Source organism: Tachyglossus aculeatus, chromosome 16 (genome assembly GCF_015852505.1).
Source record: "Tachyglossus aculeatus isolate mTacAcu1 chromosome 16, mTacAcu1.pri, whole genome shotgun sequence".
In the NCBI taxonomy this organism is placed as follows: Eukaryota; Metazoa; Chordata; class Mammalia; order Monotremata; family Tachyglossidae; genus Tachyglossus; species Tachyglossus aculeatus.
Window position 1 is genome coordinate 47,960,483 of NC_052081.1, and position 26,778 is coordinate 47,987,260.

Below are 26,778 nucleotides of genomic sequence, written 5' to 3' on the forward strand. Positions count from 1 at the left end.
CTCCTCCCGGGACCCACCAGTCAGTTTCTTGAGTGTTGTGGGGCTGGGGCGGCCCTCAGGACAGGGTCCCTCCTGCTACAGGGCAGGTCTGCATGAGGGAGCGCTAGCTAAGTGGCAGGCCTGGCACTTGGTGAGCAAGCCCAGCCACCTTCAGTTTTGCTTCAGCTGGCACCTCAGGGTGAGCCCATCCCAGAGAGTCCCGACCACTCACCTCTCCCTTCAGCCCCACCCAGGACCGGGGAGCCTTGTGGGACAGGCCCACAGGTCAAGAGGGTGCCAGGTCGTCTTGGTGCCCACTAGTAGGCATTTAATAGCATACATAGCCCTGCCCGTCAACCCTGCTGCCCCCAGGATCCATAGGGCCAGGCCGGGCTGGAAGCCCTGTCCGGAGTGGGCAGCTTAGCCTCCAGCTCCCGTGGCACCTGACAGACCAGTGGGCTCGAGGCCCGGGTGCAGCAGCTGCCGAAGGCGCAGATGGGCACGGGGCAGGCGGGAGGACTGTCCGTGGGGGGTGAGTCTGGGGGACACCGGGAGGGATGCCTGGAGGTGAGGAGGGCACAGCAGTGGGGGAGGCGCTGGGCCTCGTGCAGCTGGCTGTGAAGCTTGAGGTGGACGAGCTGGGCGAAGCGGGCGTGGCACAGGTGGCACCTGAAGAGCCTCTCCCCAGAGTGGAAGCGCAGGTGGTTCTTGAGGTTCCTGGCACTGCCGAAACATGTGTGGCACACCTGGCGGGCGGAACAGGAGGCGGACACCTCAGCCTTGGCACTAACCCTGCAGACGCCGTCCCCATCCCAACCCCCGGCTCCTGCTCCCCAACCACCAAGAGGCCGAGAGGCATCTCAACCATCCCCCTGCGACTGGTTGGGGCTACCCTGATTCGCTTTCTTTCAACTGTATTTATTGAGCGCTTACTGTGTGCAGAGCACTGTACTAAGCACTTGGGAAAGTAGACTACGGCCATGAACATTGCCTTCACGCTGGGCAGTGGGAGACCACTACCGTCCCTCCATGGTCATGGCTAGCTAGCTCTCTTCCTTCCTTCAAGGCCCTACTGAGAGCTCACCTCCTCCAGGAGGCCTTCCCAGACTGAGCCCCTTCCTTCCTCTCCCCCTCGTCCCCCTCTCCACCCCCCATCTTACCTCCTTCCCTTCCCCACAGCACCTGTATATATGTATATATGTTTGTACATATTTATTACTCTATTTATTTATTTTGCTTGTAAATATCTATTCTATTTATTTTATTTTGTTAGTATGTTTGGTTTTGTTCTCTGTCTCCCCCTTTTAGACTGTGAGCCCACTGTTGGGTAGGGACTGTCTCTATATGTTGCCAATTTGTACTTCCCAAGCGCTTAGTACAGTGCTCTGCACATAGTAAGCGCTCAATAAATACGATTGATGATGATGGTGATGGCAGCAGTCCCGGGATCTAAAGACCCCGACGGGCCCTAAATCTTGTCTGATGTCTAACCTACATCCCTCCCGCTGCAGTTAAAAATCCACTGCCTCCCTTCCGGGGCCCTCTGCCCCTTTCCAGTCCTCTCTAAAATGGAGAGGAGGGAGGGAAGGGGGATGGAGGAGGGAGTGAGAAGGGGAGGAGGAAGGGGCCGGAGCCCGCTCACCGGACACTCGTGGGGCCGCTGTCCGGAGTGGACCAGTTGATGTTTCTGGAGGTGGGCCAGCTGCGTGAAACTCTTGGCACACAGTTGGCACTGGAATGGACGTTCCCCACTGTGCACACGCAGGTGGACCTGAGCCGGGGGCGAGAGAAGCGTGCTGGGGACCATCAGCTGTCCCACTCAATCAATCAATCAATCAATCAATTGTATTTATTGAGCGCTTACTATGTGCAGAGCACTGTACTAGCATCACATAGAGACAGTCCCTACCCAACAGTGGGCTCACAGTCTAAAAGGGGGAGACAGAGAACAGAACCAAACATACCAACAAAATAAAATAAGTAGGATAGAAATGTACAAGTAAAATAAATAAATAAATAAATAAATAAATAAATAAATAAATAGAGTAATAAATATGTACAACCATATACACATCCCCAACTTGTACTTCCCAAGCTCTTAGTACAGTGCTCTGCGCACAGTAAGCGCTCAATAAATATGATTGAATGGATGAATACAAGGTGATCAGGTTGTCCCCCGTGGGGCTCACAGTCTTCATCCCCATTTTACAGAAGAGGTCACTGAGGCCCAGAGAATAATAATAATAATGGCATTTATTATAATTGTGTATATACATGCATATATGTTTATACATATTTATTACTTTATTTTACTTGTACGTATTTATTCTATTTATTTTATTTTGTTAATATGTTTTGTTTTGTTGTCTGTCTCACCCTTCTAGACTGTGAGCCCACTGTTGAGTAGGGACTGTCTCTATATGTTGCCAACTTGTACTTCCCAAGCGCTTAGTACAGTGCTGTGCACACAGTAATCACTCAATAAATACAATTGAATGAATGAATGAATGTCCCAACCCTCCAAGGGCCGCCTGTGCCCAGTGACAGCGTCAGAAACGTCTTATTGAGCACCTAAAATGTGCTGGACCCTGCACATTACCAAGCACTTGGGAGAGTATAAAACAACAGACACGGTTCCTACCCACGACCCTTAGGGATTGTCACTCTTTATTGTTGTATTGTACTTTCCCAAGCACTTAGTACAGTGCTCTGCACACTTTTAGTGCTTAAAAAATATGGTTGAATGAATGAACAAGCCTGCTTACAATCTGAAAACCCAATTTTCCCCAGGGTCGAGTGAGGGGAGGGCTCTGCTTCGGCTGGCGGGGTCAGGCCAGTCTGGAAAGGTAGGTGTTTGGATTCTGTGTGGAGCTTAGAGAGCAGGGTAATAATAATAATAATAATAATGGTATTTGTTAAGCGCTTACTATGTGCCAGGCACTGTACTAAGTGCTGTGGTGGTTACAAGCAGATCGGGTCAGACACAGCCCCTGTTGCACATGGGGCTCACATTAATCCCCATTTTACAAACCAGGTAACCGAGGCCCAGAGAAGTGAAGTGACTTGCCCAAGGTCATACAGCAGATACCCAGCAGAGCCACAATTAGAACCCAGGTCCTTCGGACTCACAGACCAGACTCTTTCCAGCAGGTCACGCTGCTTCTCTATCCCAGCGCTTAGTACAGTGCTTGCCATATAGTGAGTGCTTAACAGATCTCATTATTATTGTGATGATGATGATGATTAGGGTTTGGTGTGAGGGCATGGGGGGCAGGGCTGGGAGTTCTGAGGGGGCGAGGGTGGGCTGGACGCGTGGCACTAAATCCTGGCTCCACCAATTGTCAGCTGTGTGACTTTGGGCAAGTCACTTCACTTCTCTGTGCCTCAGTTCCCTCATCCGTAAAATGGGGATGAAGACTGTGAGCCCCACGTGGGACAACCTGATCACCTTGTATCCCCCAGCGCTTAGAACAGTGCTTTGCACATAGTAAGCGCTTAACATATACCATCATCATTATAATCATTATTATTATTACCTTGAGGTTGGACAGTTGGCCGAAGGTCTTGTCACACATGTTACATTCATACAGGATTTTGCCGTTCTGCTTTTTGAGTGGGTAAGGGAGGGGTGAGGTGCCCTGGTGAAGGCCCAGCAGGCTGGTCCGGGGGACGCGGCCCGCTCGGGACCCAGGTGGCCATGGGGGCAGGCCCGAGGGTGGCGAGCGGGACTGGGCCACAGCTGGAGCCGTCATCATCCCACCAGGACCATCATCATCCCACCAGGACCCAGGGGACAACGGGTAGGGGACTGCCAGGAAGACCCCGGGGTCCAGAGCTGGGCACTCTGCCGGGGTCCCCATGGGCCCGTACACGGCCCCACCCCCCGGGGGGAGAGGGGAGGTGGGAGAGGACAGGAAGAGGCAGGGGCAGCGGGCATAGAGGAGTGGCAGGGGGCTCGCGGGCATGTAGAATGGGCACGAGGGGCATAGGGTGTGAAGGTGGAGGTGCAGGGATGGGTGGGAGGCCGGGCTCTGGGCCCTTTGGTTCAGAAAAGGCAGGAGGGTTGAGGTGTCCCCAGAGTGCTGCCCTCCGGGGCCCTCCATCACTGCCCCTTCCCCGGCTCCCCCGGAACTGGCACGGGCACCGCTGTCTCTCTCCGTGCTCCTGGAGCACTGGACCGGAAGGCCGTGGTTGGTGGGGTCGGGGAGGGATTTGGGCTTCCAGGATTCACGCTCTGTGGAGGAGAACACTAAAGCTTAGAATTCACAGACACACACGCGCTTGCACACACACACGCATTCACTTTCTCTCTCTCTCTCCCCCTTCCCCCCACCTCAGGCCAGGGAGGAGGGTCCCGCTGAAGGATTCATTCCTTCATTCAGTTGTATTGAGCGCTTAGTGTGTGCAGAGCACTGTACTAAGCACTTGGGAGAGTCCAGTAGAACAATAAACATTCAGATCTCCATTCAGCTAGATTCTCCTCCCCACCCACCCCTGCACCGCACTTCTCCTTCATCCCTAGAACCCCCTACCAACCCCCCAACCCCTCTAAGCCAAAAGAGCCAGGAGGAGGGCTAAAGGGAAGGCAGATGACCCCTCCACTAGCCCCCACCTCCCACAGAGCCAGTCTCACCCTCCCCCAGCTCCTTACTGAGCATCTCCTCCAGCTTCCCGGGGACCAGGGCCCCACAGGCAAGGGCACGGGCACCGTGGTGGTGGTCCCCGTGGCACTGGGGCCAGGTGACACCCAGGGAGCAAGGCCTCGGGGAGTAGAAGATGACGCCCAGGTCCCGGGGGCAAGTCAACAGTCCGGAGGCCTTGGGCACCAGCTCCACGGCCTGGCACAGGGTACAGGTGTTCACTGGGGCCTCTCGGCAGGGCGAGGAGACCTAAGGTGGACAGGAGAGAGGCGGGCTGGGAGGGGGGGGCGCCCCCTCCATCCCCACAGGGCCAGAAAGGGCTGTGGGATGGGGGTGTTGTTGTTTGGGGAGGAAAAGGCGTGTGGGGATGCTGTGGAGGTGGTCTCTGCCCCTGGCCAAGCCCCACACCCACCACTTCCTCTCCCTCAGGCCCCGGCAGGGAGGGCGAGGTAGGAGACCGGTCGGTGGTGGAGATCAATCTCAAGTGTACTAAGCGCTTAGTACAGTGCTCTGCACACAGTAAGTGCTCAATAAATACAATTGAATGAATCAATGTGTGGTGTTTGCTATGTGCAGAGGTCCGTACTGAGCCTTTGGGAGAGGATAATAGGAACAGAATTAGCAGACACGTCCCATGCCCATAATGAGCTGCCAGCCTAGAGGGTGGTGATTGCCCCATTTCTAGGGGCACAACCCTGCCTTTCCCCAGTGGACTCCGGCCCTCACCTTTGCCCAGTAATAATAATAAGGATAATGATGGCATTTGGGATGTGCCAGGCTCTGTACTAAGCGCTGAGGTGGATATGAGAAGCATGGTGAGAAGCAGCGTGGCTCAGTGGAAAGAGCCCAGGCTTTGGAGTCAGAGGTCATGGGTTCAAATCCCGGCTCTACCACTTGTCAGCTGTGTGACTTTGGGCAAGTCACTTCACTTCTCTGTGCCTCAGTTACCTCATCTGTAAAATGGGGATGAAGACTGTGAGCCCCCTCCCGTAGGACAATCTGATTACCTTTTAGTCTCCCCGCGCTTAGAACTGTGCTTTGCGCATAGTAAGTGCTTAGTTAATACCATCATCATTACTATTATTATATTATATAAGCAAATCAGGTTGGACACAGTCCCTGTCCCGCATGGGGTTCACAGCCTCGATCCCCATTTTATAGATGAGAGGACTGAGGCTCAGAGACGTTAAGCGACTTGCCCAAGGTCACACAGCAGACAAGTGGCAGAGCAAGGATTAGAACCCATGATCTTCTGACTCCCAAGCCTGGGCTCTATCCACTATGCCATGCTGCGGTGTCCTGAACTCCTAGCATCCACAGCCCTTCACCTTTCCCTTGCTCTTCAGGGGTGCTTCCCGAGACTCCAACCAGTCACCCCGTCCGCAAAATCGGGATTAAGACTGTCAGCCCCATGTGGGACAGGGATTGTGTCCAACCCGATTATCTTGTGCCTACCCCAGGGTTTAGAACAGTGCTTCACACATAGTAAGCGCTTAACAAATACCATAATTATGATTATTAATAATAAACCACACCCCTTTCCTCCCCCAGCCCCCTGCTCTTTGTGTGTGTGTGTGTGTGTGTGTGTGTGTGTGTGTGCACAAACATGCGCCTCTCTGCTCCCTCCCCTCCTTCTCTCCTCTTCCTGGCAGGAAGCTGGAATTGGGAAGTGGGCTGGGGTCACCTGAGGACTGTGAGAAGAGGTGAGAGCCAGGGATTCGCCCAGTCCCTCCCCATCAGAGACTGAGAACTGCAGATATTGTTACACTGTCCTCTCCCAAGAGCACTGTACTGCACTCTGCACACTGTAAGCACTCAGTAAATACAACTGATTGATTGAACTGAACATGACACCCTTAATACCCCCCCAATTCCCCTGCCCCTTCTTTCTCCAGACCCTCTAAGGCCCTGCCCACTAGCCATGATGGGCATGGGGGCCTTAGAAAGCCTAGGACCCAGAGGGTCTTCCTTACCCATTTCACCAGTGTCTCAATCAATCAATCGTATTTATTGAGCACTTACTGTGTGCAGAGCACTGTACTAAGCACTTGGGAAGTACAAGTTGGCAACATATAGAGTCTCAAAGACCTTTCCTGGGGGTTGTCAGCGTGGGCACCCCGGGCACTGAGCCGTCCCCGGCCCCGTGCCCCTCTCCTCGACCTCCCCAGCTGCCCCTAACCTGGACTCCATGGCCAGGCCGGGAGGTCAGCTTCCAGGGCAGGAAGGAAGTGTCGGCCCAGGGGCCCCGGGCATCCGCCCGTCCCTGGCCCAGCTGGTCGAAGGTGCAGCCTTGGTCAGGAGCCCCTTTCTGCCACGGCCTGGGCACCGAGGGCTTACCCTCCATGGTGCCCACCTCCTGCCAGGGGGTAGACACCACCATGCCAGTCTCTGGCCTCTGACACGTGTGAGAAGGGCCCTTCCCCAGTGGCACTCCAGCAGTGGTGCCACCACCAGCTGCTTATGACCCTCTTCCCTCCTGGGGGTGGGCACATGGTAGGGATTAGCAGGGGGACTGGCCAATCGGATGGAAGAGGGTGGGGGGCAGATGGGGCAGGGGGAGAGGATTTGGCTCCCCTCCTGGCAGGGAGAAGGGCATCGCCGTGTCCCATGGGTGGCCTCCAAGACCATCTTACCCTGCTTCATTTGGAATGGGAGGTCTGGGGGCGTAGGGGTCTGGGGACAAGGGGGGGCAAGAACTGTAGTTCTGCAGGGTCCCCTACCCCCTCTGGTTTCCAGCAGCGGGACCCCGGAGTCCGACCTCCCCCAAGCCCGGTGCCAACCCCGGAATCTGCTCCTTGGCTCCAAAAGGTGTGACTGGCATCCCTGGCATATTGAGTGGCTTCTGTTAACTTGGTATTCAACCTCAAAGGGTCAATTGAATGCCAGTCCTGCTCCTTGCCCTGCAGGGACCTTAATTCAGCCTCGCCCCTGGTGCCCATTGCCCTCTCCCCTTTACCCTCCCAGCCCCTGGGCAGAGAGAGGGGAGGGGGCAACAAGGAGAGCTGTTACCTGTGCCCCTCGGGGGTCTCGGCGCTCGGAGGCTGCAGGCCCTCTCCCCACTCCTGAGCCCCTTCCCCGGGCCGGTGGAAAGGAAGGACCCGTTGAGGTTGAGCCTCCGTTGAGAGGAGGCGAGTGAGCGAACAGGAAGGAAAGAACCCGCGCCCAGGACGGTGGCTAAATTTGGAGAGCTGCATTGGTTCATTCGGTTGTATTTATTGAGCGCTTACTCTGTGCGGAGCGCTGGACTGAGCACTTGGGAACTGCAGTTCAGCCACAAAGAGTCCCTGCCCACAACGGGCTCTCAGTCTAGAAGGGAGGAGGCAGGCATCAATAATAATAATAATGGCATTTGTTAAGCGCTTACAATGTGTGAAGCACTGTTCTAAGTGCTGGGGAGGATACAAGGGGATTCGGTTGTCCCACGTAGGGCTCACAGTCTTAATCCCCATTTTCCAGATGAGGTAACTGAGGCCCAGAGAAGTTAAGTGACTTGCCCAAAGTCACACAGCAGACAAGTGGCAGAGTCGGAATTAGAACCTATGACCTCTGACTCCCAAGCCCGGGCTCTTTCCAAAATGTAAGCACTTAGTACAGTGCTCTGCACACAGTCAGAGCTCAATATATAGGATTGAATGAATGAAAACAAGTCAACAGGCATCGGTAGCATCATTATAAATAAATAGAATTAGAGCTATCTACACATCATTAATACAAATAAAGAGAATTCTAATTATAATAATAATAATGATGATGGTATTTGTTAAGTGCTTACTATGTGCAAAGCACTGTTCTAAGCGCTGGGGGGGGATACAAGGTAATCAGGTTGTCCCACGTGGGGCTCACGGTCTCAATTCCCATTTTACAGATGAGGTCACTGAGGCTCAGAGAAGTGAAGTGACTTGCCCGAAGTCACACAGCTGACAAGCGGCAGAGCAGGGATTAGAACCCTTGACTTCTGACTCCCAAGCCCATGCTCTTTCCACTGAGCCACGCTTCTTCTTCTAATTATAAATATGTATATATAGTCACAATGACAAGTCATTCCTTTTCCATGGATACAAAATATAATTTTCTATGGAATTCATGGAGCTCTCAGACCTTTGACCGTAGTCACTGGAAAAGGGAGAGTCCGAATGTGGAATGGCAGAAGAGGAAATTCCTCCTGCCAGAGGCTGGAATGGATAAATCCATGTAAAGTAATTGCATATTACTTCCCCCTCTCCATCCCCCCATTTTACCTCCTTCCCTTCCCCACTGCACCTGTATATATGTATATATGTTTGCACATATTTGTTACTCTATTTATTTATTCATTTATTTTACTTGTACATATCTATTCTATTTATTTTATTTTGTTAGTATGTTTGGTTTTGTTCAATCTAGACTGGGAGCCCGCTGGTGGATGGGGACCGTCTCGCTCCCCCTCTCCATCCCCCCCATTTTACTTCCTTCCCTTCCCCACAGCACCTGTATATATGTATATATTTTTGTACATATTTATTACTCTGTTTATTTTACTTGTACATATCTATTCTATTCATTTTATTTTGTTAGTATGTTTGGTTTTGTTCTGTGTCTCCCCCTTTTAGACTGTGAGCCCACTGTTGGGTAGGGACTGTCTCTATATGTTGCCAATTTGTACTTCCCAAGCGCTTAGTACAGTGCTCTGCACATAGTAAGCGCTCAATAAATACGATTGATGATGATGATGATGATGACAGGGACTGGGTGCATCCTGATTAGCTTGGATCTACCCCAGTGCCTAGTACATTCCCCGGCACATAGTAAGCGCTTTACAAATAATAATAATTCATTCACTCATTCAATCATATTTATTGAGCAGAGCACTGTACTATGCTCAATATGCTCTGCATATTGTGTGCAGAGCACTGTACTAAGCGCTTGGGAAGTCCAAGTTGGCAACATATAGAGACGGTCCCTACCCAACAGCGGGCTCACAGTCTAGAAGGGGGAGACAGACAATAAAACAAAGCATGTGGACAGGTGTCAAGTCGTCAGAAGAAGTAGAATTAAAGCTAAATGCACATCATTAACAAAATAAATAGAATAGCAAATATGTACAAGTAAAATAGAGTAATAATACGATGGAGTGAATGGTTGGGTAGGGACTGTCTCTATATGTTGCCAACTTGTACTCCCCAAGCGCTTAGTACAGTGCTCTGCACACAGTAAGCGCTCAATAAATACGATTGATTGATTGATTGATTGATTGATTGAATCCAGGCCAGGGCTCTGCTCGCAGCAGGCCACCAGAACAGGACTCTGCAGGCCCCTTCCAGCTTCGGTTCCAATTAGTGGAGGGGGAGAAGATGTGAAGAGACCAGCCCCCGAGAAGAGTCTAGAAGGGGGAGACAGACAACAAAACCAAACATGTGGACAGGTGTCAAGTCGTCAGAACAAATAGAATTACAGCTAAATGCACATCATTAACAAAATAAATAGAATAGCAAATATGTACAAGTAAAATAGAGCAATAATACGATTGAGTGAATGAATGAATGAGGAATCCAGGCCAGGGCTCTGCTCGCAGCAGGCCACCAGAACAGGACTCTTCACGCCCCTTCCTGCTTCGGTTCCAGTTAGTGGAGGGGGAGAAGATGTGAAGAGACCAGCCCCTGAGAAGAGGTGAAGAGGCTCGAGGGAGGAAAAGCGAGCTGGGGCCTGGATCCCGGAGGCCTAAACTCTGAAAACAGCTGCCAATTTCACAGCTGAACAGCTTTCTGGGTTAGAGGCAGTGGCCCAGCTCCATTATCCAAAACGCCCATCGTTCCCCCATCTCCAGGCATCTGGGAACACTCCTTCCCCAGCTCCTCAGACCAGAGGAAAAGCAGCATGGCCTACTGAAAGAGCCCGGGCTTCGGAGCCAGAGGACTTTGGTTCCAGTCCTGGCTCTGCTGTGAGACCATGGGCAAGTCACTTCACTTCTCTGTGCCTCAGTCCCTTCATCTGTAAAGTGGACGTTAAGACGGTGAGCCCCATCAGTTGCATTTATTGAGCACTGAACTAAGAGCTTGGGAGAGTACGATTCGACAGAATCGTATATCGTACAGCGGAATATGTGGGGCATGGACTGTGCCCGAGCTGGTTATCTTGAATCTAGCCCAGTGCTTAGTACAGTGCTTGGAACATAGTAAGTTCTTAAAAAATACCATTAAAAAAAAAGCCAGCAAAGGTCTGAACCGAAAAAATCAGCTCATCCATCCCCCTGCCCCTGGGCACTTATCCCAGCTTTGCCCTGGGGGATATGCTCTTTTAGAGCTGTGTACTGTGTGCTCTTCTATCAATCAATCGTATTTATTGAGCGCTTACCGTGTGCAGAGACTCACTTCTAGACTGTGAGTCCACTGTTGGGTAGGGACCGTCTCTATATGTTGCCAGCTTGTACTTCCCAAGCGCTTAGTACAGTGCTCTGCACACAGTAAGCGCTCAATAAATACGATTGAATGAATGAATGAATATGCCACCCAGGTATCTCCTAACCAGGGTCGGGGGAAGCAGCATGGTGTTGGGCTAGAGCCCAGGCCTGGGATTCAGCAGGTCATGGGTTCTAATCCCGCCTCTGCCACTTGTCTGCTGTGTGACCTTGGGCAAGTCACTTCATAATAATAATAATAATTAGGGTGTTTAAGTGCTTACCATATGCCGGGCACTGAGCCTGTTGTTGAGTAGGGACCATCTCTATATGTTGCCAACTTGTACTTCCCAAGCGTTTAGTACAGTGCTCTGCACACAGTAAGTGCTCAATAAATACGATTGATTGATTGAAATCAGGTGGGACACAGTCCCTGTCCCACGTGGGGCTCACAGTCTCAATCCCCATTTGACGGATGAGGGAACTGAGGCACAGAGAAGTGAAGTGACTTGCCCAAGGTCACAGAGCAGACAAGTGGTGGAGTGGGAATTAGAATCCATGACCTTTTGACTCCTAAGGCCCGTGTTCTAGCCACTACGTCTCTGGGCCTCAGTTCCCTCGTCTGTAAAATAGGGATTGAGGCTGTGAGCTTCGTCGGGGGGAGCCAGGGACTGTGTCCAACTTGATTTATTTGTCTCCACCCCAGCGCTTAGTACAGTGCCTGGCACATAGTAAGCGCTTAACAAATACCACCCACTTAACAAGTGCCACAATCCTTCTTCTTAGTGTCTGCAATCCCACCCACTGCAATGCGAGTCCTCTGTCATTCAGTGGTATTTATTGAGCACTTACTGTGTGCAGAGCACTGTACTAAGCGGCCCTTCCGCCCCTCCTCCTTCCCTCCCCATCGCCCCCTCTCCCTCTGCCCTACCCCCTTCCCCTCCCCACGGCACTTGTGTATATTTGGACATATTTATTACTCTTTTATTAATGGTGTGTATATAGCTATAATTCTATTTATTCTGATGACTTGACACCTGACCACATGTTTTTTTTTGTTGTCTGTCTTCCCCTTCTAGACTGTGAGCCCGTTGTTGGGTAGGGACCGTCTCTATATGTTGCCAACTTGTACTTCCCAAGCGTTTAGTACGGTGCTCTGCACACAGTAAGTGCTCAATAAATACATTTGAATTAATGAATGTTTTGTTTTGTTGTCTGTCTCCCCCTTCTAGACTGTGAGCCCGTTGTTGGGTAGGGACCACCTCTATTGCCAACTTGTACTTCCCAAGCGCTTAGTACAGTACTCTGTACACAGTAAGTGCTCAATAAATACGATTGAATGAATGAATGAATGTTTTGTTTTGTTGTCTGTCTCCCCATTCTAGCCTGTGAGCCTGTTGTTGGGTAGGGACCGTCTCGATATGTTGCCAACTTGGACTTCCCAAGCGCTTAGTACAGTACTCTGCACACAGTAAGCGCTCAATAAATACGATTGAATGAATGAATTAATGTTTTGTTGTCTGTCTCCCCATTCTAGCGTGTGAGCCCGTTGTTGGGTAGGGACTGCCTCTATATGTTGCCAACTTGGACTTCCCAAGCGCTTAGTACAGTACTCTGCACACAGTAAGCGCTCAATAAATACGATTGAATGAATGAATGTTTTGTTGCCTGTCTCCCCCTTCTAGCCTGTGAGCCTATGGTTGGGTAGGGACCGCCTCTATATGTTGCCAACTTGTACTTCCCAAGCGCTTAGTACAGTGCTCTGCACACAGTAAGCGCTCAATAAATACGATTGAATGAATGAATGAATGTTTTGTTTTGCTGTCTGTCTCCCCATTCTAGCCTGTGAGCCTATTGTGGGGTAGGGACCCCCTCTATATGTTGCCAACTTGGACTTCCTAAGCGCTTAGTACAGTGCTCTGCACACAGTAAGCGCTCAAATACATCTACTAATTTTATTTGCATATTTATTCTATTTATTTTATTTTGTTAATATGTTTTGTTTTGTTTTGTTGTCTGTCTCCCCCTTCTTGACTGTGAGCCCGCTGTTGGGTAGGGACCATCTCTATATGTTGCCAACTTGGACTTCCCAAGCGCTTAGTCCAGTGCTCTGCACACAGTGAGCGCTCAATAAATACGATTGAATGAATGAATAAATACGACTGAATGAATGAATGAGCTCCGAGGGGGAGGGGAAGATGGGGGCGGGGGGGGGGGGGAGAATGGAAAGAAGCGGGAAACCGCGGCCGGAAGCCGCCGCTTCAGCTCTGAGGAAACTTCAAAATGGCGCGCGGCCCCCGGCCTCCCTCTCGGGGAACGTCCCCTTTCGTGCCCCCTTCCGTACTGCGCAGGCGCAGAAGGGAGGACGCTCCTCCTTCAGGCCTCGCCCGCCCTCGCGCGCAGGCGCAGAAGGGAGGACACGCCCGCTTCAGGCCTCCCCCTACCCTCGCGCGCAGGCGCGGCACGAGGCCCCGCCCCTTCAGGCCCCCAAGCGCGCCAACCCGGAGGCCACGCCCCTTCGGGGTCCGCGCGCCCTTCATTCATTCATTCAGTCGTATTTATTGAGTGCTTACTGTTCATCATCATCTTAATAATGATGGCGGCATTTGTTAAGCGCTTACTATGTGCAAAGCACTGTTCTAAGCGCTGGGGAGGTTACAAGGTGATCAGGTTGGCCCACGGGGGGTCTGATAGTCTTCATCCCCATTTTACAGATGAGGTAACTGAGGCACAGAGAAGTTAAGTGACCTGCCCAAGATCACAGCTGACAAGTGACGGAGGCGGGATTTGAACCCACGACCTCTGATTCCAAATAATAATAATGATGGCATTTATTAAGTGCTTACTATGTGCAAAGCACTGTTATAAGCACTGGGGAGGTTAGCGTGGCTCAGTGGAAAGAGCCCGGGCTTGGGAGTCAGAGGTCATGGGTTCGAATTCCGTCTCCACCACCTGTCTGCTGTGTGACCTTGGGCAAGTCACTTAACTTCTCTGAGCCTCAGTTCCCTCATCTGTAAAATGGGGATTAAGACTGTGAGCCCCACGTGGGACAATCTGATCACCTTGTATCCCCCCAGTGCTTAGAACAGTGCTTTGCACATAGTAAGCACTTAACAAATGACATTATCATTATTATTATTATAAGGTTGTCCCATGGGGGGCTCGCAGTCTTCATCCCCATTTTACAGATGAGGTAACTGAGGCACAGAGAATAGGTATGTACAAGTAAAATAAATAAATAAATAAATAGAGTAACAAATATGTACAAACATATATACATATATACAGGTGCTGTGGGGAAGGGAAGGAGGTAAGATGGGGGGGATGGAGAGGGGGACGAAGGGGAGAGGAAGGAAGGGGCTCAGTGTGGGAAGGCCTCCTGGAGGAGGTGAGCTCTCAGCAGGGCCTTGAAGGGAGGAAGAGAGCTAGCTTGGCGGATGGGCAGAGGGAGGGCATTCCAGGCCCGGGGGATGATGTGGGCCGGGGGTCGATGGCGGGACAGGCGAGAACGAGGTATGGTGAGGAGATTAAATGGAGTGCTTAACAAATACCATTATTATTAGTATCCAGGCCAGCCCCGCCCCTTCAGGCCCCCCATCCAGCTCGGAGACCACGCCTCTTCACATACCCCCCATGCCTCCCATCCCGCCCCCTCTCCTTTGTGTGGGCCTCCTGAGGGTCAGAGGTCAGGGGTTGGCCTGGGGGTGGCAGAGGGCTCTGTGGCACTGCCCTCCCACGCTCCCTCTCCCCCCTTGGCTGCCCAGTCTTGCTCAGATGTCACCCTTGCATCCCCCCACCCCGTTGCCACCCTGACCACGAGCCCCCGTGAGCCTGCGCGAGCCCCCATGAGCCCCCAGGCCACCGCCCTGCTAAGAGCCCGAGCTGAGGTTCGCACCTCCGGGCCCGCCGACACCCTCCGACACCCACCCGGCCCGAGCCCCGCCGCCCCATCCTTCTGTCACTCCAGCAACCGGCAGAAACAAATCTAAACAGGATGGCCGATCCCTCTCCCGCCTTCACACCTCCCTGGGTCAGATCCCCGAGATAACCGCATGCGTGACGGGGACGGGGCGGGCTGGGGGAGAAAAGAAGGCAGGGCAGCTAACCTCGCACCCCCACAGGATCGGTCCTCCCCAAAGGGGAGCATTCCCAAGTAAGGGACCCCCTGCTTCCCATCTTTCACTTCCATCACCAAGTTCTTCCAGCGGCCTATCCTCAATTCCTCTTGCTGCGCTTCGAATCCCACGAGGGGAAACCGAGCAAGGCTCAGTGTCGGAAACCGTCCGGCTCCCCCTGAGCGATGGGCAGAGGGGAGAGGAAGAGTCAGGCGGTGCCCTCACCCCACTGGCAGCTTGGTAAACCCGTTGTGGGCAGGGATGGTCTCTCTTTATTGCTGAGCTGTACTTTCGAAGAGCTCTGCACACAGTAAGTGCTCAATAAATACGATCGAATGACCAGCCTTCCCCTGTTGCCCGCCAGGCCCTTCTTCCCGCCTCCTGCTCTGGAGGGTCCTCGAGTCCTCTGAGAGGACAAGTCTCCCAGGGGTCTCTCAGCAGCTCCAGGGAGCAAGGAGGGGCGGCAGAGGTGGAGAACCAACGGGCAGGGGGGTGGAGGAGGGATGCATCACTTTCAAAAATAACCCACCGAGAGCTGGGGAGGTTAGCGGCGGCTTTGAAGCGGGCCTGTCACATCACCCCCACACCGGGCCCATTTTGCCTGCACCCTACCCCTCCCCGGCCCCCCGGGTTTCCAGGAAACACCGGTCACTGAGAATAAGCAGGGGAGTTTATGAGAAATGGAGGCCATGGGAAAGGCTGGTGGGGGGTGGGCGGATTTGGGGAACTGATACGGGAGGAAGCAGTGCTCATTTGATGATAATCTCAGTCCTCTGTTGTCATCCCCGCTTCAGGGAGAGATCCCACCCCTCCTCTCTGGATTTCACAGTTTGGTCTAGAGGAGAGAGCACTTGGCTGGAAATCAGAAGGACCTGGATTCTAATCCCAGCTCTGCCTCGTTTCAGCTGTGTGACCTTGGGCGAGTCACTTTTCTGTGCCTCAGTTACCTCACCTGCACAATGGGGATTAATGCTTGAGCCCCATGTGGGACATGGACTGTGCCCAACGTGGTTAGCTTATATCCATTCCAATGCTTGGAACAGTGCTTTGTGCATAATAAGCGCTTGGCAAATACTATCATCATCATCATTACTGTTATTATCCTCCAAATCCTGGCCTAATCAGCGCACCCTCCCTTCAGCTGCCAGCAGCCTTCTACTGCCTGAGTGGCTAATGGCTAAATCCACCCCAGAAGCAGCAGGCATTTAGAGACCATGAGAAGGCCAGGTTTTCTAGGCTCCTAAAATTCCTTGTTTGACTCTTGTGTCCTCACATCCAGAGGGAGTTTGAGTAGCATCACCAGATCTGGTTCGATTATTCAGCCGAGGTAAGTTATTCCATAATATCGACAGGGAACACGGGGAGGGGAATGTTGGTTTAAATAACCGGAAAGGGTGAGAGGATTGCAACCCATTTCTACGATGCAGACAGCATAGACAGAACCGAAGTAGTAGTGGTATTCCCACTTTCCCAGTCCATCAAAATGGAGGTGATTTAGGGATCTGGGAGGCAGAACCAATCAATCAATCAATCAATCAATCGTATTTATTGAGCGCTTACTATGTGCAGAGCACTGTACTAAGCGCTTGGGAAGTACAAATTGGCATCACATAGAGACAGTCCCTACCCAACAGTGGGCTCACAGTCTAAAAGGGGGAGACAGAGAACAGAACCAAACATACCAACAAAATAAAATAAGTAGGATAGAAATGTACAAGTAAAATAAATAAATAAATAAATAAATAGAGTAATAAATATGTACAACCATATATACATATATACAGGTGCTGTGGGGAAGGGAAGGAGGTAAGACGGGGGGATGGAGAGGGGGACGAGGGGAGAGGAAAGAAGGGGCTCAGTCTGGGAAGGCCTCCTGGAGGAGGTGAGCTCTCAGCAGGGCCTTGATAATATATGTGCAAAGCACTGTTCTAAGCGCTGGGGAGCTTACAAGGCGATCAGGTTGTCCCACGGGGGGCTCCCAGTCTTAATCCCCATTTTCCAGATGAGGTACCTGAGGCCCAGAGAAGTTAAGCGACTTGCCGAAGGTCATACAGCTGACAATTGGCAGAGGCAGGATTTGAACCCATGACCTCTGACTCCAAAGCCTGGGCTCTTTCCACTGAGCCACGCTGCTTCTCTCACCAGTCCCTCAAACAGTGGTAATTATTTTATTTTAAATGGGATTTGTTAAGTGGTTAAGTGGTTGCTTTGTAAGCAGTATGGCGTAGTGAATAGAGCAAGGGCCTGGGTGTCGGAAGGTCATTGGTTCTAATGCCGGCTCTGCCACCTGTCTGCTGTGTGACCTTGGGCAAATCACTTCTCTGTGCCTCAATTACTCTATTTATTTATTTATTTTACTTGTACATATCCATTCTATTTATTTTATGTTGTTAATATATTTTGTTTTGTTCTCTGTCTCCCCCTTCTAGACTGTGAGCCCACTGTTGGGTAGGAACCGTCTCTATATGTTGCCAACTTGTACTTCCCAAGCGCTTAGTACAGTGCTCTGCACACAGTAAGTGCTCAATAAATATGATTGATCAATTGATTGAGATTGTGAGCCCCTTGTTGGACAGGGACTATGTCCAACCTGATTCACTTGAATCTATCCCAGTGCTTAGAACAGTGTTTGGCACATAGTAAGCTCTTAACAAGTACCATAATTATTATTATCATTATTATTACTACCAGTCACTCTACTAAGCGCTGTGGTAGATACAAGCTAATCAACCCATATCTCCCAGGGGGCTCACAGTCTTAATCCTCGTATTAAAGATTGGGTAACTGAGGCCCAGAGAAGTGCAGTGTGGCTTGCCCAAGATCACACCGAAGACAAGTGGCCGAGCTGTAATTAATCAATCAATCAATCAATCGTATTTATTGAGCGCTTACTGCGTGCGGAGCACTGTACTAAGCGCTTGGGAAGTCCAAGTTGGCAACATATAGAGACGGTCCCTACCCAACAGTGGGCTCACGGTCTAGAAGGGGGAGACAGAGAACAAAACCAAACATATTAACAAAATAAAATAAATAGAATAGATATGTACAAGTAAAATAAATAGAGTAATAAATCCGTACAAACATATATACATATATACAGGTGCTGTGGGGAAGGGAAGGAGGTAAGAAGGGGTGGATGGAGAGGGGGATGCGGGGGAGAGAAAGGAGGGGGCTCAGTCTGGGAAGGCCTCCTGGAGGAGGTGAGCTCTCAGTAGTAATTAGAACCCAGGTCCTCTGATTCCCATGCCCCTTTCATTAAGCCATACTTTTTCTCTATTTCTTGAGTGTGTTTTTGTATTCAGGGCATTGTACTAAGCTCTTAGGAGGATCCAGCACAATAGCATAGGTAGACACTATCTCTGTCCACAAGGAGTTTACAGGTCAGAGGTCACTGGCCCCCTCCAGTCAGCTCTCCAAGCCCACCCAGCCCCGAGCCAAGCCAATTGATTCACGAGGTTGGAGAGGGTGAATTAATTCACTGGGGCTGCCTGAAACTGGTTACATCATACATCACAATAGTGTCAGTATCTTCTTTTTTAAAAATTTCTTAAAAAATGATATTTGTTAAGCACTTAATACATGCCAGGCACTGTACTAAGCGCTGGGGTAGATACAAGCCAATGAGGTTGGACACTGTTTATGTCCCACACGGGGCTCATAGTCTTAATCCCCATATTACAGATGAGAGAACCAAGGCCCAGAGAAGTGAAGTGACTTCCCCAAGGTCACAAAGCAGACGCCCAGGTTTACGCTCCACCCACTAGGCCACGCTGCTTCTCGAGGGTAGGGAGGGGCAGAGGGAGGAGGAAACTCAGCCCTGCAGTCAAAGAACTGAGCATCTGATGGGGACAGGGAGTCAGGACAGACAGACACACATACACACCTCCCCCCAACACACATACTCCCTCCCCACCCACCACCACCCCGAAAAAAGCCCTGAAAGAAACGCACAAGGCTGACAACAGAAACCTAATTTCATCCACCCGCTAAAGGGTTCTGGAGAGGTTAACGGGACCGGGGTCAAAGGGAATAAATATATGTTGCCAACTTGTACTTCCCAAGCGCTTAGTACAGTGCTCTGCACACAGTAAGTGCTCAATAAATGTGATTGATGATGGTGAAATCTCGAGGGCTTCCTGGAGGAGTGAGATGATTGAGAGACTTGGTGAAGGGTTGAGAACTGATTTGGCCCAGCGGACCCAACCCCTGTGTCATCAGTGGAAGGGGCAGGGTGAGACACAACTCATTCATTCAATCACTCAATCGTATTTATTGAGCGCTTACTGTGTGCAGAGCACTGTCCTAAGCGCTTGGGAAGTACAAGTTGGTGACATATAGAGACGGTCCCTACCCAACAATGGGCTCACAGTCTAGAAGGGGGAGACAGACTACAAAACAAAACATGTGGAAAGGTGTCAAGAAAAATAAAATTATTTAAAAGAATATCTTTGTCTACCCCAGCATTTTTCATTCATTCATTTAACCATACTTATCGAGCACTTACTGTGTGCCGAGCACTGTGCTAAGCACTTGGGAAGTGCAAGTCAGCAACATATAGAGACGGTCCCTACCCAACAACGGGCTCACAGTCTAGACGGGGGGAGACAGACAAAAAAAACCCCCGAGAACAAGTAGACAGGTGTCAATACCATCAGAATTAATAGAATTATAGCTATATCTTAATCATTAATAAAATACAGTGCCTGACACACAGTAAGCACTCTGCCACTTGTCAGCTGGGTGACTTTGGGCAAGTCACTTAACTTCTCTGTGCCTCAGTTACCTCATCTGTAAAATGGGGATTAAGATTGTGAGCCCTGAGGGACAACCTGATCACCTTGTATCTCCCCCCAACACTTAGAACAGTGCTTGGCACATAGTAAGCACTGAACAAATACCATCTTCGTACTTATCCTTCTTATTATTATTACTATTATAAGAGAAGCAGCGTGGCGCAGTGGAAGGAGCTTGGGCTTTGGAGTCAGAGGTCATGGGTTCAAATCCCAGCTCCACCAACTGTCAGCTGTGTGACTTTGGGCAAGTCACTTCACTTCTCTGGGCCTCAGTTACTGCATCTGTAAAATGGGGATTAAGACTGTGAGCCCCCCCATGGGACAATCTGATCACCTTGTAACCTCCCCAGCGCTTAATACGGTGCTTTGCACATCGTAAGCACTTAATAAATGCCATTATTATTATTATTATTATTTTTGTTAATATGTTTTGTTTTGTTCTCTGTCTCCCCCTTCTAGACTGTGAGCCCACTGTTGGGTAGGGACCGTCTCTATATATTGCCAACTTGTACTTCCCAAGCGCTTAGGACAGTGCTCTGCACACAGTAAGTGCTCAATAAATACGATTGATTATTAATAAGATGTCATTTAAAAAAGGGGCTGCCAACTTTGTTGTACACTTCCAAGTGTTTAGTACAGGTTTCTGCACACAGTAAGCGCTCAATAAATACGATTGATAGGTTGATTCCACCTCCTTGGGGGCATCAGTTGTTGGGGTGTCAGGTCTCCGGTTTAGAAGTGGTTAAAAACGCCGATTAGGGAAAAGTGGGAATCCAGCGCCCTCTTGTGGCTCAGAGCAACAGCACCACCTAAATCCAGGGCTGCGGAATTGGAGCCCAAAATAATAATAATAATAATAATAATAATAATAATAATAATATTTATTAAGCGCTTACTATGTGCAAAGCACTGTTCTAAGCGCTGGAGAGGTTACAAGGTGATCAGATTGTCCCACGGGGTGCTCAGTCTCAATCCCCATTTTACAGATGAGGGAACTGAGGCACGGAGAAGTGAAGTGACTTGCCCAAAGTCACACAGCTGAAAAGTGGCGGAGCCGGGATTTGAACCCATGACCTCTGACTCCCAAGCCCGGGCTCTTTCCACTGAGCCACGCTGCTCGTTGTCTAGCTGGAGCTGAATAGAGAGGTCTCTTCCCATTGTAATACCTTCCTGAAATATCATGCCATTATTATTATTATTATGCGGAGCTCACCGTCTCAATTTCCACTTGATAGATGAGGTAACTGAGGCCTAGTGAAGTGACTTGCCCAAGGTCATACAGCAGACAAGTGGCAGAGCCGGAATTAGAGCCCATGACCTGACGCCCAGGCCCAGGCTCTATCGCCTCCCAAACCTAACCCAATTCTCCCCAAACCCAAACCCACACCTTCAGACCTCAGGCCCCCCAAACCCAGTCCCATCAGCCCTCCCCCGCACCTTGCTCACATCCCCCTTCTGTCTCTCAGATCGAGAGGCAGATGAGGGATGGGTGGGGAAGGGGGGTGAAAACAAACGTGTTGGGAGGCCCCTGTGAGCCCCCCACGGCATCCCACCCTCCCCCACCCACCCCAGATGGCCGCAGGGGAGCCAGGCTGGGCCCTTCTCTACAATCGATTTCCCCTTTTCCATCGTCCAGTTAGCACCTGGCTTCAATGAGGCCTGAGTCCCCCCCTACATCGACCGCGATTTCTCGACCCCCAGTGATCAATCAGGACTGAGAGGCCTGGAGCGTTATGGAGAGAGGCCCAAGGAACACTCCCTGAGGTGGGGGTGGGGGGTGGACAGAGGAAGGAAGAGGGAAAGCTCCCAGGCAGGTACCCTGAAAGGATCTGAGGGAGGGGATGGGACCGGATGACTCATGGTTAGTGGGGAGATGGGTGATGTTTCCTCACCCAAGTTGGCTCCAGAAGGCAGCCAGTATGTCCCATGAGGCCTCTGTGGGAAGGACGAGGATGGGGTTTGGAGAAGGGATGGGGTTTGGAGAGACCGGGGAGGGAAATAGGCTGGGATGGAGAGGAAGAAGGAAAGAGAGGGAGATGAGATGGAGCTTCCCCATCTATTGGGGGGAAAGGAAGGAGGGGGCTGGGGTGGGAGAGGATGGGTGGGGTGAGGGTAGGGGGACACCTGTGTGGAGACACCACTGGCCTGTGGTGAGGGACTGAGTGACAGCCCTTTAATCACTGCTGAGGTCATTAGAGGTCCAGATCTGCCCAGTGGTCACCCCGAGGGTGTGAGGGGGAAGCGGGGACGTGGCCTGGGCTATTGATTTCCGGTCAGCAAAGGTCAACCCTGGGCAAGCCAAAAGACCAGTGGGAGCCTGGCCGGGCAGCGTTGTCAGGGCAGGGAGCCCTGGGGACCTCAGGTTGGGGGTGGGGGGAAGAGTGAGCCTGCAGTGCCACAGCTGGGGGGAAGAGAGGAGGGGTGGGAATCTGGTCAGTAAGTTTTCCCAACCCGGAACCCCCTCCTCTTTCTCCCTTCCTTATGTCTACAAATTTATTTTAATATCTGTTTCCCCCTCTGGACTGTAAGCACCTTGGAGGCAAGAAACGTACCTACCAACTCTGTGCATTGTAATAAGCCGTTGCAACAATAAGCAGACACATCTCCTGCCCACAACGAGCTTACAATATAGAGGGAGGGACAGACGTTGATAGAAATAAATAAATGACAGATATCATAAATTAGAGCACCCTCACAATGCCCAACCGTGCCGCCCTGCTGGGCAGGGAAGGGGCATGGAAGACCTGAAAAGGCAGCTGCCCCAGAGATCCTGAAGCCTCCTTGGTAGCCCTGCCTGCCCCCTGCCCCAAACCCCCACCTGAGCACGGTGGTACCTGGCAGTGCCGTTGGCTGCAGGTAGCACAAGTGGATGGACACACAGGTGGTACAATCAGACACACAACCACCTCCCCCGACACACACACCACTTCCCCTCACCTTGAGGGGCCTCTTGGGAGGGCTGCGTCAGAAGGGGAAGATTTAAAGGCTGTCAGGGGGAGGGTCAAAGGTCATCCAGGGTCAGAAAGTCCATTTCATGGAGGTCACCCTCCTCCCCTCCCCATCTAATGAAGTCATTATTGGCGAGGCGGCAGTGCCCACACCGCATGCCCTGGGACTTGGGCTGGCGGGGGGCGGGGGGACCAGAGGAAAGGGCAGGAAGAGTCATCCTGCCAGGTCGGCTGGGCATCGTCCAGGGGCCTGGGGGTAAGGGGGACCAGGTTAGACTGGAGGGGAGGGGGCATGGAGGGAGGGGAGAAGCAGCTTGGGGTTTGGGAGGGTCCCAGAGACCCTAGCCATCCCCCCTCTGGAGAAGACACTCTAAACATACACACCCTGACCTTCATACACCTAGGCACACCCACCTGCAGAAGTACACACATGCTGGTCAGTCGTACTTACTGAGCACTTACCGGGTGCCGAGCGCTGTACTAAGCCCCTGGGAGAGTACGATACAACGATAAACAGATACATTCCCTGTCCGCAACAAGCGTAATAATAATAACTGTGGGTTTTATTAACAGCCATATTTGCTGCTCACAACGAGCTTTACAGTCTGGATGGGGAGACAGACATTAATAGAAATAGATAAATGACAGATATGGACATTTGTGCCATAGGGCTGAGAGTGGGGAAGAACAAAAGGAGCAAGTCAGCATGACGCAGAATCATTCAGCAACCGACGAGAAGCAGTGTGACCTAGTAGCTAGAGCCTGGGCCTGGGACTCAGAAGGACCTGGGTTCTAATCCTGGCCGTGCCCCATGTCTGCTGTGTGAGGGCAAGTCACCTCACTTCTCTGTGCCTCAGTTATCTCATCTGTAAAATGGGGAGAAGGCAGTGAGCCCCACGTGGGACAGGGACTGTGTCCAACCTAATGAGCTTGTACCTACCCCAGTGCTTAGTACAATGCCTGGCACATGGAAAGGACTTAACAAATGCCATAAGAAAAAAAAATCAGTCAGGCATTCAGTGGTATTTACTGAGTACTTACTGTGTGCAGAGCAGTCAGTCTGCACTGACTTAATGAGTGCTTACTGTGTGCAGACCACTGTACTAAGCACTTGGGTGAGAACAATATAGCAATACAACAGATATATTCCCTGCCCACGACGAGCTCACTGGAGGACTGAAGAAAGCAGCAAGGCATAGTGGACAGACCACAAGCCTGAGAGTCAGAAGTTCATGAGACAGGACTGAGCAATACAGTGGAGTTGGGAGACATTGTAAGAGGGAGAAAGAGAGCGGGGGGGGGGGGGGGGGGGGGGGGGGTCTGCCATTAGCCACCCAGGCATCATCAATATCATTCCATCCAGATTAATAATCCAAGCTTCACTGTATTATTCTTCCCTCCTGTCTACTGATTTATTTTCTCCCCTACTTTACTTAGAAGGCGTGTGGCTGGCCTGTCCCCTCCCCCATCACCCCTTTTCAGGCCCAGCCAATGAATCAATAATATTTATTGAGGGCCTACTGTGTTCAGAGACTATGCTAGGTTCGTCTGGGAGCAGGAAGAAGAAATAAGAGACTCGTTCCCTGCCTTTGTGGGGCACAGACTATTACGGGAGACTGCAGTCACAAATTGTGGAAAATACAATAGAAAGTGAGTGGGAGAACAGAACTCCTCTCCACTGGCTTTAAGGCAGTCAATCTCCTTGCTCTCTCCTACCTCACCTCACTACTCTTCTACTATGAACTACCCCACACACTTCACTCCTCTAATTCTAACCTTCTCACTGTGCCTCTGTCTCACCTATCTCGCCACTGACCTCTCGCCCACATCCTCCCTCTGGCCTGGAACTCTCTCCCTCTTCACATTTGGTAGACAAGACTCTCCCCCCCTCAAAGCCTTATTGAAGTCCCATCTCCTCCGAGAGGCCTTCCCTGACTCGGCCCTCCTTTCCTCTTCTCCCACTCCTTTCTGTGTCACCCTGACTTTCTCCCTTTGTTCATCCCCCCTGCCCAGCCCCACGGCACTGATGTCCATATCTGCCATTTATTTATTTATATTAATGTCTGTCTCCCCACCTCTAGACTGTAACTCGTTGTGGGCAGGGAATGTGTCTATTTATTGTTGTGATGTACTCTCCCAGGTGCCTAGTACAGTGTTCTGCACACAGTAAGTGCTCAAAAAATGCAATTGAATGAACAAATGAATCAATGAATCGAGGGGCAGGGTGATGGGGTGGGGGGAGGGTTGAGGCGGGGTTGCATGGCTACAGGAGAAGCAGTGTGGCTTAGTGGATAGAAAACGGGCCTAGGAGTCAGAAGGACCTGGATTCTAATCCAGGCTCTGCAACATACCTGCTGTGTGACCTTGGGCAAGTCACCTCACTTGTCTATGCCTCAGTTACTTAATCCATTCATTCATTCAATCGTATTTGAGTGCTTACTATGTGCAGAGCACTGTACTAAGCACTTGGAAAGTACAATTTGGTAACAGATAGAGACAATCCGAACCCAACAATGGGCTCACAGTCTAGAAGATGGGGAGAAGACAGTGAGCCCCATGGGACAGGGACTGTGTCCAACCTGATTAACTTGTACCTACTTTATTTCTTAGAACACTGCTTGGCACATAGTAAGTGCTTGACAAATATAACATTTATCATTATTATCTTGTACCTACTCCAGTGCTTAGAACAGTGCTTGGCACATAGTAAGTGCTTAATAAATACCACAATTATTATTATTATTACTTGTATCTACTCCAGCGCTAAGGACAGTGCATGTCACATAATAAGTGCTTAAAGAATACCACAAATATCATCATTATTATTACTATTATTATCTTGCATCTGGCAGGAGCACAGGCCTGGGTGTCAGAGGATGTGGGTTCTAATGATGATGATAATGATGATGGCATTTTTTAAGTGCTTACTATGTGCCAAGCACTGTTCTAAGCGCTGTGGGGGGGGAATACAGTGTGATCAAGTTGTCCCACGTGGGGGTCAAAGTCTTAATCCTCATTTTACAGATGAGGTAACTGAGTCACAGAGAAGTGAAGTGACTTGCCCAAAGTCACACAGCTGACAATTGGCAGAGCCGGAATTTGAACCCATGACCTCTGACTCCAAAGCCCGGGCTCTTTCCACTGAGCCACGCTGCTACTTCTAATCCCAGCTCTGCCACTTGTCTGCTGAATGACTTTGGATAAGTGACTTCAGTTCTCTGTGTCTGTTACCCCATCTGTAAAATGGGGATGAATACTGTGAGCCCCACGGGGGGCAACCTGATTACCTTGCATCTACCCTAGCGCTTAGAGCAGTGCTTGGCACATAGTAAGTGCTTAACAAATACCATAATAATAATAATACTCCAGCACTTAGAACAGTGCTTGGCATTCATTCAATCATATTTATTGAGCGCTTACTGTGTGCAGAGCACTGTACTAAGCGCTTGGGAAGTACAAGTTGGCCACATATAGAGACGGTCCCTACCCAACAGTGGGCTCACAGTCTAGAAGGGGGAGACAGAGAACAAAACCAAACATATTAACAAAATAAAATAAATAGAATAGATATGTACAAGTAAAATAAATAGAGTAATAAATATGTACATGCATGTGTATGTTTAGAGTAATAAATATGTTTTGTTTAGAGTAATAAATATGTTTTGTTTTGTTGTCTGTCTCCCCCTTCTAGACTGTGAGCCCGCTGTTGGGTAGGGACCATCTCTAGATGTCTCCAACTTGGACTTCCCAAGCGCTTAGTCCAGTGCTGTGCACCCAGTAAGCACTCAGTAAATACGATTGAATGAATGATAAGGGGGTTGGAAGGATGGGGAGAGGAGGAAGTGTAACTTTGGGGAAAAGCGGTCCCCTCTGCCTCTCTCTCTAGCAACGCCTGTCCCCTGCCCTCTCCGCCTTCTGTTCTCTGATTCT

At 50.8% G+C, this 26,778-nt stretch overlaps 1 protein-coding gene across 1 annotated transcript; it reads right to left on the reverse strand.

The window, feature by feature from the left end:
* Positions 1-332: 332 nt before the first annotated feature.
* On the reverse strand, positions 333-6,963 carry ZNF683 (zinc finger protein 683). The gene is made up of 6 exons (XM_038758702.1): positions 6,799-6,963; positions 4,631-4,868; positions 3,516-4,213; positions 1,622-1,750; positions 529-725; positions 333-459 (listed from the first exon to the last, which is right to left on the reverse strand). The coding sequence occupies exons 1-6, from the start codon at positions 6,961-6,963 to the stop codon at positions 333-335; spliced, it is 1,554 nt and encodes a 517-aa protein (XP_038614630.1).
* Between the last annotated feature and the right edge of the window lie 19,815 nt (positions 6,964-26,778).